The sequence below is a fragment of the Corvus brachyrhynchos genome, unplaced genomic scaffold, assembly GCF_000691975.1.
Source record: "Corvus brachyrhynchos isolate BGI_N302 unplaced genomic scaffold, ASM69197v1 scaffold115, whole genome shotgun sequence".
NCBI classification, from domain to species: domain Eukaryota; kingdom Metazoa; phylum Chordata; class Aves; order Passeriformes; family Corvidae; genus Corvus; species Corvus brachyrhynchos.
The window spans coordinates 20,390,746-20,403,635 of NW_008239553.1; the positions used below are offsets into that span (position 1 = coordinate 20,390,746).

Below are 12,890 nucleotides of genomic sequence, written 5' to 3' on the forward strand. Positions count from 1 at the left end.
TTTTGCTTCTACTTGCACAGTGTTCCGGTTAGATCAGGTTCCCACAATCTCTTGCTGTGTGGTCTGAGGTGCAGGTCTGGGAACTCTAGCCCTCATTCTGCCAGCTCTGTGTATCTTAGCTCCTGCTGCTGCATCACCTTAATCTTTCGCTTTTGGCACTTATTCAGTAAGTGTTATGCAGGTACATACATTGTCAAGTCCTTTACTCACGCCAGCACCTCTCAGTGCAGAAATGCATAATAGATTGTAATATTTGTACCACCAAAGGGTGGGAAGCACTTACATTCAAACACTATGTATTCAAAGCAAAGGCGGTCCACAGATAGATGTACACTTAATCCTGTCCTGAAGTGATCACTTTCTCAGGGGAAGAGATACATAATGTAATCTCTGTACGACAAGTCTCATCCTAAATAAATAAACTTGATTGCATTACGTGGCATGCAGTTCTTGGCATCACAGTCTCCTGTCCAAAGAGTCTGGAACCAGCACTAGCAGCTCTAGGAATCCTAAATAATGAAAGGGTAGGAACTCATCAAAAATCATAAAGATAAAAGTTCAGTGCTTTAATACATGACTTCACAGGATGGTTTGAGATTTTGAAGTAATATAGAATGGCCTTCTAGAAAAAAAAATAATATTTCTATCTACAGGGCAGAGATTTCTAAAAGTCATTTATTTCTTTGGTACTCAAAAATTTGGTACTCGTCAAACTCTTAATCTCAGATTTTTTTCTTGAACATCCATCATTTAGAGATTTGTAATCTTGCTGTGATTCTCAAACTTAGCTCTGATACTTGTCAATCTCTTATCAGTGAACAGTCCAAGGAGTACATCTTAAGAAACTTGACTGCCACCTTTAAACATTTTTCTTGCCTCTAAACCTTTCTCTTCTACACTCACCATTTTTTCAATGTTTCTGTTCTGGAGTAACATATGCTTTTTTCTAATCAAGTAGTAAAACTGCCACTGTAAGTTCTTTGCTGCTTTGGATATATAAACATACTTACTCTGTAAGTCTGCAAAAGATGCATCAAGGAAATCAGTAAAGTTTTCTCCTCCTCCTTCATTTTTTGGCTTTGAGCTATAAAGCAGACCTCCTTACTATTGACAAATTTATTTTTTGGCACTCCTCTGTTGTCATGAATCGCATCCTGACCACACGAGCAAAGAGCACAAAAATGACAAATTAGGAAGCTGGCATCAAAGTCCGCGCTAACCACATTCTTTGAGTTTGTCCTCTTACCTCATCTCTTTTACTGTAGTTGTTTTGGTGCCAAATGCATGTTGCCTTGTTGCCAAGTATGTGTCATTAATTCACAAGGAATCTATGGTCATGTAGCCATATAACCATTATGGTGGACTGTGATTGAAAAAATGGCAGCTGTATGAGAGTTGAAAATAGGGATTTCTGTGTGTTTTATGTTGGGATTTTTGCTCAGTGGTAAAAAGCTTTTAGCCTAAGGAAGACTGACATAAGTCATATGCCTTTTTATTTTATTTGGGCTTTTGTTTGGGGGTGGGTTTTTTGTTTTGTTTTGCTTTGTTTGTTGGGGCTTGGTTTGTTTGTTTGTAAGGGATTAAAAAGATGGAAGAGGAGAAATAAAGCTTTTAGAGATTTTTGTGAGTCAGTAGATGATCAAACTTCAGTTGCTCATTTTTATTCATGTATATCAAATATATCCCATGTAAAATCCTATTTCCCAGCACAATACTCTGATTGTCTCATAGTACTTAATTGTGAAAGTCCAAGGTCAGATTTTCCACCTAAGTAGTTATGCTTTTGCATGTTTGTTAATGTTGCTGGAGGATATTGCTCTGATATCTTAATAAAGAGAGCACAGAAGATGGGTACTGAGGCCAGATTTCTGTTAGCCATTGTTTATGCCTTTTATTTCATTTTAACCCCCCACCCAAAAATGGTTGCCATGTTGAAATGAAACTTACTAGTTTGTTTCTTTCTTTTGTAAATCATATTTTTTAAACCATGTTGTAACATGATAGATAAATAAATAATGCAATTATATGTATATTATAAGACATTTTCATAAATGTCAATTGCATCCAATGCTTCCTCTCTTTTAAAAAAAGAGTGAAATATTTTTGTTGCTTGTGGATTTTGTATGTCTAATTGGTGACAGGCTTTGTCCTTAAATAAATGCTCAGCTCCAATTATAATATCACTATGTCATAAGAGTGAAAAATTCTAATTAAGATGATCTGTTTCCCAGGAAAAGTTTAGTATATCAATTAATCTGTTTTATCAGGGGGAGTATTCCCTTCCCCAGCCCCTAACTCCTGAGCAGAGTCTGAATGATGAGAAAAGCATCACAGATGCATGCTGCATTGGACAAAGAACACATGCATGCATTTAAATCATGTATATCTTACTTTTTACTGATGTAATTGTGAAATATGTCCTTTTTGCATTCATAATTAGGGGGTGGAACAGATGGTGAAGGCTTAGTTTAAAATAATCTGTCATTAAAATAACCTAGCCTACTGGTAATTCTTCACTCTAACTGGAGTTTAGGTCGGGGTAACAGGGTTTTTTGAAGCATTGGAACACACTAGAAAGAATTAGGGACTTCATGGATAGTGTGAAATATGAGGATATTCTCCAGAAGGACACTGTAGTAAGACTCCAGTGAATTAAATTTGCCTGTAGAGGGAATATGCAAAAATGGCTGGGACAAAATTCCTCTGACAAATATAAATCCATTTACTATGATGCATTATACATAAGTGCATATTCGGTCAAAGTGGTACAGTGGGTTTCATATCCTGAAAGGAAATAACCTCACTATGCTTCAAATACTGTAAAAGGCAGTGAGTATTTTGGGATAAAAACCTGTGCTTTACATTTCTGTATTATTCTGATGTCAGAGGATATAAATTATAATAATTTGCATTATTGTTCTGAGGGGCTGCAGCTAGTGACTTTTAAGCCTGAGTCTCACTTCCTTCGTGTCTACCACATTGACTTGCTCATATGTGACAAAGAAAAACTTGTATCAGTCCTGCCTGGCTAATTTAGAACAGTTTTCAGGAATAAGAAAACTGGCTCAATAAATCAGATACTTGCATGTCTTTAAAGCATTTATTTTAGTGTTCCCTCCAAGATTTCATTCTTTAACAGCTTTGAAGAGAGCATATAGATTTCAGCATGGTATTATGATAAATCTTCTTGAGGAGGGGCAAGCATTAACATTTGTGTCGGTTCTTTTTCATCTTAATCCAACCTTGGTTAATAATCAGAAAATTCTACATAGTGGGTAAGAAGATGTAATTAACCCTTTGACCCCAGAATCTTAATTGGCGCCTGTTGAAAACAGTGGGGCAGTTAAAAAAAAATAAATTAAAAAGTAGCCTGTGGTGATTGAAACAGCATAATACATAATGGTTTTCTGAAATCAAAAGTAATAGAGAGCTTCAGCTTTAATCACATTTTGCATAAAACCAGTAAGAGTAGTTTTAAACAAGAAGTTGCCAGTCTACCTTAAATTGGATTGTGCTCAAAATTGGCATTTGGGGTCACCCTGACCCTTTCTCAGCTAGATGAGATAGGACTGGGTTTATGACAGTCAACTTCATTTACTTTAAAAAAAAAAGAGGAATTAAGAAAATTTTCCTTATATTCATGGTCTCTCCTTCAATGAAAATAGGACATTATGAAAACCCAGTTACCTTTTCAGGCCCTATTTTTATATTATAGTTAATTCTAGAAGGTCCAGGACAGAAATTTTATCTGCCTTTGAACTACATTGGAACTGTTCAGAAATTCTGTGTGGAAAGCACTGTGGTGTTCCTTTTAAAAGAGATATTTTAAAGCTGACTAAATCCATTACCTTTCTCTCATTTGTTTTGTCCTTAGTTATACATAGGTAATACAAATCATACTTCCAGATATTTCTCATTAAAACAAAATTGTTTGTGAATTTGCAGTATACAATGGTATCACATACTTTTCTCCAGTATGTAACATAACCTGTGTTATGTTGCCTTGCACCTTCTCTGAGGTCTGCTGCTCTCTTGGCATGCACAAAGGACGTACGCTTTATGAAAAATTGAAAAATTTCAACACGCATTACTTAAATAATAAATATTCATAAATAATACCTATGAATAACGAATGAGACAGTCCTTCAGAACTACTGTTTGACCTGTAAAAGGAACAACAACATTGTCACAAAAGTGGTCCGTCTCAGCCCTTTTAGACTGGTGGGAGGAACTGCCTTGCATTGGAAGGTGGCTATTTCTCCTCCTATTTTTATTGTCATTTTTACTTAGGTATTGGGACTCGAGCTTAAAAACTTGGAGTTTTTGTTGTAATGTCTTTGTATTTTGGACACAAAAATAGTTAGGTGTCCATTAGCTGTTAATCAGTGGCTCTTTCAAAATACAACTAAATAAACTTTCTGATTTTGCTCTTCTGAACAAAATGCTGAATTTGGTCAGTAGTTGCACATCAGCCTAACTTCAGAGAGGTGGGAAAAGAAATGGAGAAAGAATGACTGACCAGGACTTAGTAGTCTCAGTTGGCTTAATGAACAAATTTTATGGCACAGGAAGGGGCTAATCACATCCAAAGGTGTTGGTATGCTGCACTGGCCCTGCCAGTCCTTCAGTGGTGCCTCCTCAGTTACCTACCTTGTAAAACTTGGGGGCAAAAGTAAGGAGTAGTCTCCCAGAAAGAAAGAGAAGAAAAGACTAAATAAATAAAGCTATTTAAATGAAAGGAGAGAATCAGAGTTAATGGCATGGAAAAGTAGCAAGTGCTTAGGATGACTAACACTCCTCACTTCAATACCCTTCCAGTTGCTGATAACTTTCAAACTTTAGCCATGGAGGTTGAAATTTCTTTGTACACCTATGTTGACTAGAGATAGTTTTGTTTCTATTTTTTCCAGCAAAACTGGTTTCAGCCAATTTCAAAACTATACTGAGTGAAACATTTCTGCCTAATCAGTACTCAAAGGTTTCTTCAAACTTTTTTTTTATTAAGCCTGAATTCCTGAATAAGATGATGTGTATAAAAGAAGCAGAAAAACCATCATTGACTCAGAGGATTCTTACAAAACTTTGTCCAGATATGCCAGATAATTACACACTAATGCAGTGTGCTAAGCAGATCATAAATATGCCTAAGCTGTATGTCATTCTCAAGAAACAGAGCAAGGGGACCACACAAAAAGCCTGGCTATATAAGAAACTAAGAGGAAAGTTTTTTTATAGGATACACAAATAACCTATGAAACATCTTTCCTCAAGATATCATTGAGCCAAGAATATAACAAGATTAAAGAAAAATTCTAAGGAAGATAACACAGCCATGCCAACTACTAAGAACAGGCTAGTAAGAAACCTCTGGTAGGCTTGTCATTACCCGTATGCATATTCCAAACACTGTTGTGAAGCACCTCTGTGCATACTGACGCAGGGAAACTGACTGCTGCAGGTAGGCCATCAGTCTGAGGCAGTGTGACAACTTCTTGTTGTTTGTGGACAATGGCGTTCTATACAGGTGGCTGGGGAGACAGTGTCATGCTTCTCAGTGTAACAGAGGTTTAAACCAGTTTCCTCAAAGGAGCACGGAGCAGAGAATCAGAAATACTTTAACTAAGACCTTTAAAGATTTACTTTTCTGAGTAAGAGATTGTACATAGTGGGAGAGATCAGATGTGCAAAGGTTTTGATTGTCCTGGTATGGTTCTAAGTTTGAACTTCACTGTTCCAAATTTTCTGCCTGTTAATGATGTTAAAAATTCAAGGAAGTGATGTTAATAATTTGAAAAAGAAATGATGATGATGATTTATAAGTGGCCGTAAATTACTTGCATAATATAAATGTTTTTACATGAAGGAAATCTATGCAGATTTACATTTTTATTAATTCATAAATATAAATTAGAGTCTTTCTTTAATGCCGTGTCTTTAGTGAGGCTTTGTATTCCAATATGTGGTCTATTATTTCTAGAAAACTCTGATTTTTGAACTAATTCCACCACCTACTACATCAGAGAGGGGTGAACTTTTGCCAAAGACAGCTTCTGACTAGCAGAAACAATTTCTTTCTAACAAGAAATTAGTCAAGAAGCAGAAGAATAAAAATATTAAAACCCCTCAGAAATCACTGTTGTGTATTTGAAAGGAGTGATCAGATGATTTTGTCATCATGTATCATGATCAAATTTATGTGCTTTTTCCTTCCAAAACTAGGCTGATCTCTCAAATGGTACAGTTAAAGTTTCCTTTACATGTTCTTTTATCACAAGGGGATATTTGGGATGGGATTTTGGGGATTGTTCCTTGTTCCTCCCAACATTTGGGCTGTTTTGTATTTTCTGAGCTGTTACAACATTCTTAATTTCTGGAATTTTGTGATTTTACTTTTGCAATAGTCAAAGATCGTTTGCCAATAATCACCCTCATAAAAGGCAGAAAAGTAAAGAAATGAGTAGTGCATGAAAGTAGTTTCTTCCTAGCGAAATTTTTCTCTTATTCATAGAGATATACTCCCTTCTTGATGTGCAGTGATTTACTCTGTGTCAGTTTAGAATATAGTCCTTTGTTTATTAACTGCACTCATATTTCAAAAGGTATGCATTAATCACTGTAGCTGTATTTTGATTTTTGCAGTTGCAATGGAAACCACATCCAAAGACTTGCACCTGTCAAAGTAAAATCTGATCTAGACTTTTACACCAAAGGGATGAAATTCATAGCATTTCTAGAGACCTAAGCTGTAAACATATTTGACAGTAATCTGCTGATTGGCTTTGTTGTCTCACAAAAGGAAAATGGTGTGTGAGTGTATGCATGCATGTGTGTGCATGTGTGTGTAATCCTCAATTAATTTACAAATTATTGAGGTCCATAGTGGTTTGAGTGATGGCAGGATTTTATTTTCTCCTTTTGAGTTTTTGGAAATGGAAATTCTCTGCTCCGATTCTGAAGAATGAGAGGTGATTTTTTTATATACACCATTCAATTGGGAGGTTATTTGTTGTCCTTATTTATTTCTTCATGAAAAAAAGAGCATTTTATTTTTGTATATTTCTTCTATAAAACAAATGAGATAAATGTTATACAGTATATGACAGATATAAGCATGGCAGTAAATTAATTTAGTAACGTACTCATCAACTTGAACTTAATATACTCATATGCTGTTTATTAATATGTAGACAGAATATAAAGGAATTGTCTTAAGGATTCAAATTAAAACCACTCTCATAAAAGTCAGAATATTTTCCTCAATTTATTCTGTGATGCCTCTGTTTGAATCTATTTCTATTTGTAGTTTGGAATTTTTTATTAATCTATTCACTTCTTTTTTTCCTCTTACGCTGTAGTCCCTGGATGGATTTGTATTTGCACTAAATCAAGAAGGAAAATTTTTGTACATTTCAGAAACTGTCTCCATCTATTTAGGCCTGTCCCAAGTAAGTACATGCTTTCAATTCTAGAACATAACTGTGTATGATGCATTCTTCTGTTTATCATTCTTAAGGAAATAATAATTTGGTTTCTGTATTTTGCATGGATCATTGAATTAGCTGTTTAAAGTTGCATCCTGTTCATCCTGAGACATAACTAAAAATTGTCTATCAGTATTGAACATTGAGATGTGTATGAAAACTTTTTGCCACAAAGGATCATTATTAATTTATTGAGAACAAATGAAGTTTCTTTTCTCTGTTGTTTTGAACTTTAAACCTCTATACCTGATAGGAAAGGGACACTCTAATAGTACTTCCCTTGTGTCCTATTACTGGATGTTTATGGAGTACCCTGCATTATCCAGGGAGCTGACACGATGACAGAGAGTCATTTGGAGTCAAGAAATGCTGAAAGAGACCATTAAAATGTCTTGCAGGGAGGGTTCCAACAAGGACACATTTTGATGCTTTCATAAATGCTCACTAATATGAAAAGATGAATTTATAAAATATCATAATTTGGGGGGGTTGTGGTTTGGGATGTTTTTTTTTCATATAATTGCTGACGACTGTTTTTCAAAGATTAAAAGGCAGGAGAGAAGAGGGGCAAAAGTTGGTTGTTAATGCTTATTCCTAATCCTGCAGCATTCAGAAATGTTTAGGATGGATAGCTTCATTCTGCTTCCACTTAGAAATGAAGCAGAAATATTTTGCATGATGATTTTAAGAGTGGGACCATCTACTTCTGCTGCAGTCACCCTGAGAAGGAAACGAAAAACTGAAATAATATTTATTTTAGCTACTTTAAATTAGGACCCACACAGCTATGAGGAAGCAATGCTTAGTTAGCATAGGCTACTTACTGTCAGTTTTGCTGTACCCCACCAACAATTAAATGGGAAATTTTAATATTTGCTGACAAAAAAAGACTAATTTTAAATATTATCTGGTGAGAATACGAATAGAGGCTCATTAAGTCCTCAAAGAACATGCAAGCGATTGGCTGTAATAAGTTCAGTAATTGTTATTTTGTGCTGGCTTTGGCAAACCCATGATAGAAATGGAAACAAGAGCTGTTTCTAGCTCATATCAGTATTCTTGTCTCTCATTAAAGTCCCTCGTTTTGTAATAGACTTTAATCCCTGACTTAATCTGTTTGGGAGTTAGTATCAAGAATCTCACATTTTGAAATCGGTGCACCACCATGTTGCTAATACAGCAAAGAATTGGAACTTTAATGTTTATTATTGTCTTATGTTCATATTAATCTGGTTTATGCATAGTATCCAACAAAGTTTAATAAGCCAGTAAAGAAGAAGGATGGATAATTAGTTTAAGCAGGTAAATGCTAATTAGGAAACTCCTGAAAGGCATCCATTATACACTAGCTTAAAACAAATTTTACAGCCCTGGTTAGTGGTGTAATCCAAATTCTGTCAAGGCAACTGCATTTTCTGTAATTGAGATGTGTATGTTTGCTTTGCATAACAGATGGCTCTGTATGCTTAGACTGATAGCTAGGAAAATAATAATTGCATTATTCTGGCCAAAAGAATATTAGCTCTTGGGTTTTGGCCATTTCAGTCAGTCCTCCTGCCAGCACAGCATATGCACATATATGGATTGGATTTTCAAGGAAATTGATGCATCTGGAATAGTGTGGCCATCTGAAATATCATCTGTTCAAGAAAAATTTGGCTTTAACCCTATGTTAGTCTCTTGTTAAAAGCATTTTCTGCCACTGCCTTTCAAGCTATAGAGTTGATAAATCTCTACTTACTCTGAACTCACATCATGTTGTTAAGACTTTGCACTTCATCTTGATCCATATGCATTTTGAGAAAGAGTTCAGATAAATGAAGCAATTTTCTTTGCATGTTAGAGTATTTGATATATCAGGGCAAATATTTCTGTGAGTTCACCACTGAAAGTACTGATGGAAAAATTACCAAAAATCAGAACCAGTACTGTGGTTTTTTATAGAATAATAAATTAAATCTACTGAGATCTACTAAAATATCTGATGCTTTTCCTTTTCTTCTCTTCTGCCTTTATGGAGACATTTTGTATTTCTCAGGCCTCTGGTATTTATATATTTTTGATATATTGTTCTCTTGGTACAGCATTATATAGCTAGTCTCTTAATAATTTCAAAAGAATGCTGTAGCTACTTCCTACTAAATCACTAGTCAAAGCTTATTTGTTGATAAAAATATCAGCAAGTCTACCCATAGAACCATTTCTCAAACTATACTTGGAAATGCTACAGTTTTCACCACACCAGACTTAAAATACTTGTGAATTCTGAATTTCTGGGTTGGTGCTATGTGATACATGTGGTGGTGTATTTTTTTCACTGCAAGTAAACATTGATGTAGCCTATGCTGATACTCCAAAAGTATATATTTGTATAGAACCTCCAGGCAGTGTAGCACTTAAAGGCATTATGGTGTACAATATTATTTGAAATATCATCATCAAGTGCTGACTTCGGAGTCTTACTTTCTAGTCAAATAATTTCTCTAAGAATTCATCCTTGTTTGCTGCAGTTTTTTTTTTCTTTTTTTTTTTTCAACTAGTATGCATGGAAATAATGTAAAATACATATTTTTATTTGCAATGCAAAATCTCATGTCTCCTAGTTAAAGGAAAACAGTTCTTGTATTGAATCTCAGCAGGTGAAAACAGTTATGGTAGTCAATTTTACTCTTTTCTGAACGTTTAGAGCCAGTGGTGCAAAACAAATGGATGCTGATGTTCTAAGATAGCTGCAGGACTAATAGTAAACAAATCTGATAAAACAGTATCTTGGAAGGTAGCCTGGAAATGATAATAATAAAGTTACCCCTGGCAAAAGTAACAGTATATTTGAACAGTAAACAAAAACTGTAATAAATATCCTTTTGACATTGCAATGAATATAACTGTCATGTAGACACCCATCAACATATATATTTTGAATAATTTTTTTGAATAATTTTTCTTCCTGCTAATGCTAACCAAGAATTTTAAGCTAGTTTGGCAGATGTATGTTTTAGACCACACCATGGAATTGCAATTAGAGCCATTTCAGAGAAGAGAGATACATTTCAAAGTTTAGGAAAAGACAGTTAGCTGAAAATAATGAGTGAGAGAAGGTAAAGGTCAAAGCAACAAAAATGGACCAACAATCTCCCAGTAAATTGACTTAAGTCTATGTTAATTGTCATAGCTCAGTTATACTTGAGGCAAGCTGAAATAGTTCAACATACTTTCCAGTTCTTTCATGAACTGTAGTATTTGTTGAAAGACCCAGAAACGTCTAGAAATGTACAGTATGGCCAAGATTTCTTCTCTGGGTTGGACAACATGACTGTGATGGTGTAGCCAATACAAGCATCTTTTTACACCAGATCTCTGTAGTGATGTAATACAGTTTGTTCTTCTTATATATCTAGTCATTTTCCAAGTCAGTTGGTAATTTTTTGATATCAGGGTAACTGCCATCTTTGGAATCTTCAGTCCCGGATTTCCTTTTAGAAATGGCATGAGATTTCAAAAGAAAATGGCTAAGCACTGAAGAGACATTCGAATCCCTCCTTCCAGCAGTTAGAAGTCAGTATGAGTGCTTCCCTAAGAGATTTCAATTCTCTTGAAAAGTCTCTGTGTTTGAAACTTAGACCAAACATATGCTGAAACATAAATAGTAACAAATAGGGAGAAAAATCTATCGAGAACCAGATAGAATAAAAATGTGTTATCCAGAAAGGATAAAATTGTCTGACATACGATGTTTCAGGTTCAATAGAAAATATTATGAGCTTATAATATGTATAGGATGCTTTTGCTTTCAGGAAACAAGTTCTTAATCATCTCTTACAACAGTTGTACTCAGCAAGGATAGTATCCATTGTTTCCTGCCCGTGAGGTTCACATCTTAAAGTAAAAGATTTCCTACCTTTGCTCCTTCTTGTCCAGGCCACAGAGCAGGTTTGCAGATTGGCCTGTTGAAAAGAGAGCTCACTAAAAATGAACAGTGCAGCTGCTGGCATAATAAGAGATAGATGATACAGACGAAACAGGAAGAAAACAAGAATAAAATTTTGAGAATTTATCCTTTTGAAAATAAAGCAGGCAAAACCAACAGGTATATTACATGTGTACTCTGTTACCAGCAGCATAACCTATCTCCTTATTTTGGCTTTCTGTGCATTTGTTCTATGAAATGGCAAATAAAATTATAGCTACAGCACACAAGTACAAGGTCAAATAAATGACAGTACTCATTCTATTTGTGAAGCTATTCTGAAAAGGAACCATGGTGCCAAATGTGGTTTATTTGAATAATAAAGAAGAATTAGATTCCCCTGATAACTTGGCTGAGGGCCAATAAATCACTGGAGGTTAAGAATGCTTTGCAACTGCCATGTATTTCTTTTGCTTTTACAAAGCACAAACCTCAACTACTATGCTCTACCTGTTTTTCAATGCAAATCAAGTTGAGGTTAGTAGATGGTTAAAGGATTGCTTTTGTGCTCTGTTTGCTTAAAAAATAGTATAGAGCAATCTTGACACTTGTGCTGATTCTATAAGTTCTACCTTATTTTCTTCCTATACCATTAACAAAATAATAAGAATAATAATAAAGCAAAAAATAACAAAATCCAGGAACTGTAATTTTTTTAAAGCAAAACTAGACAATAACCAATTGAGAAAAGAACTTGCCTTTTTTTTTTTCTTTTTGTGACGTTGTCATTATTTTAGTGTTCTGAATTTAGATACTTCTACATAAAATGATCATTTGTGCTCATTTAGTAAATTGGTACACTAGCACTGATAATTTTTAATAGTTTTTCCCATTTAAAAATAGCAAATAAAAGCCTGGGAAATTCTGTGTTGATCATGTGGGGCTTTAATTTTTTTTTCCTTAACATTCATTATAAGAATATTAATTTACTGTTGTGTTTTATGCTAAAAGAAGTGAACAAGGGAGGAGTTCTATTGAAATAGAGAAGCTCTGAGGATTTTGAGAGCAGTAAGAAAATATAAGTATCAAAATAATTCAGAAACAGTACAAGGCACAGTGGCACATTATCAATTTACAACATTTAAATTGATAAATGCTTGATGGTGAAGGCCTACAAGGGCACTTTGAAAAGCAAATAGCGACCTGCTGAAGAAATTGATTTTTCCCCCCCGAAAATGACTGCATGATGCATCATTTGACTGCATGCTGTCCAAGTGCTTGACAGAGATAATCTCAGCAATCCCACGGGTGACCTTATCGTTCTCACCAGGGCAACTTTGTCTAGGTTCTGACTTTGTGCATGTCAAGGTTTCTTCAGGCAGGATCCTTAGGGGGAAAAAGTTCCTCTGTTCGATCCAGATATTGAACCACTCTTGAAGGCACTCCCCCACCCCCAAAAAGGCAAGCTTGTTTCTTTTCTTCATAATTATGAATGAACTAAA

General features: G+C 35.0%; 1 protein-coding gene across 1 annotated transcript in view; it reads left to right on the forward strand.

Moving 5' to 3' along the window:
• NPAS3 (neuronal PAS domain protein 3) overlaps positions 1 to 12,890 on the forward strand; it is a gene marked incomplete at its 5' end in the record, with an annotated part of 605,288 nt that overhangs the window by 415,330 nt on the left and 177,068 nt on the right. The window contains one exon of the mRNA XM_017741637.1: positions 7,356 to 7,445. Within this exon, the coding sequence (XP_017597126.1) occupies positions 7,356 to 7,445 (90 nt within the window). The remainder of the gene's footprint in view (positions 1 to 7,355; positions 7,446 to 12,890) is intronic.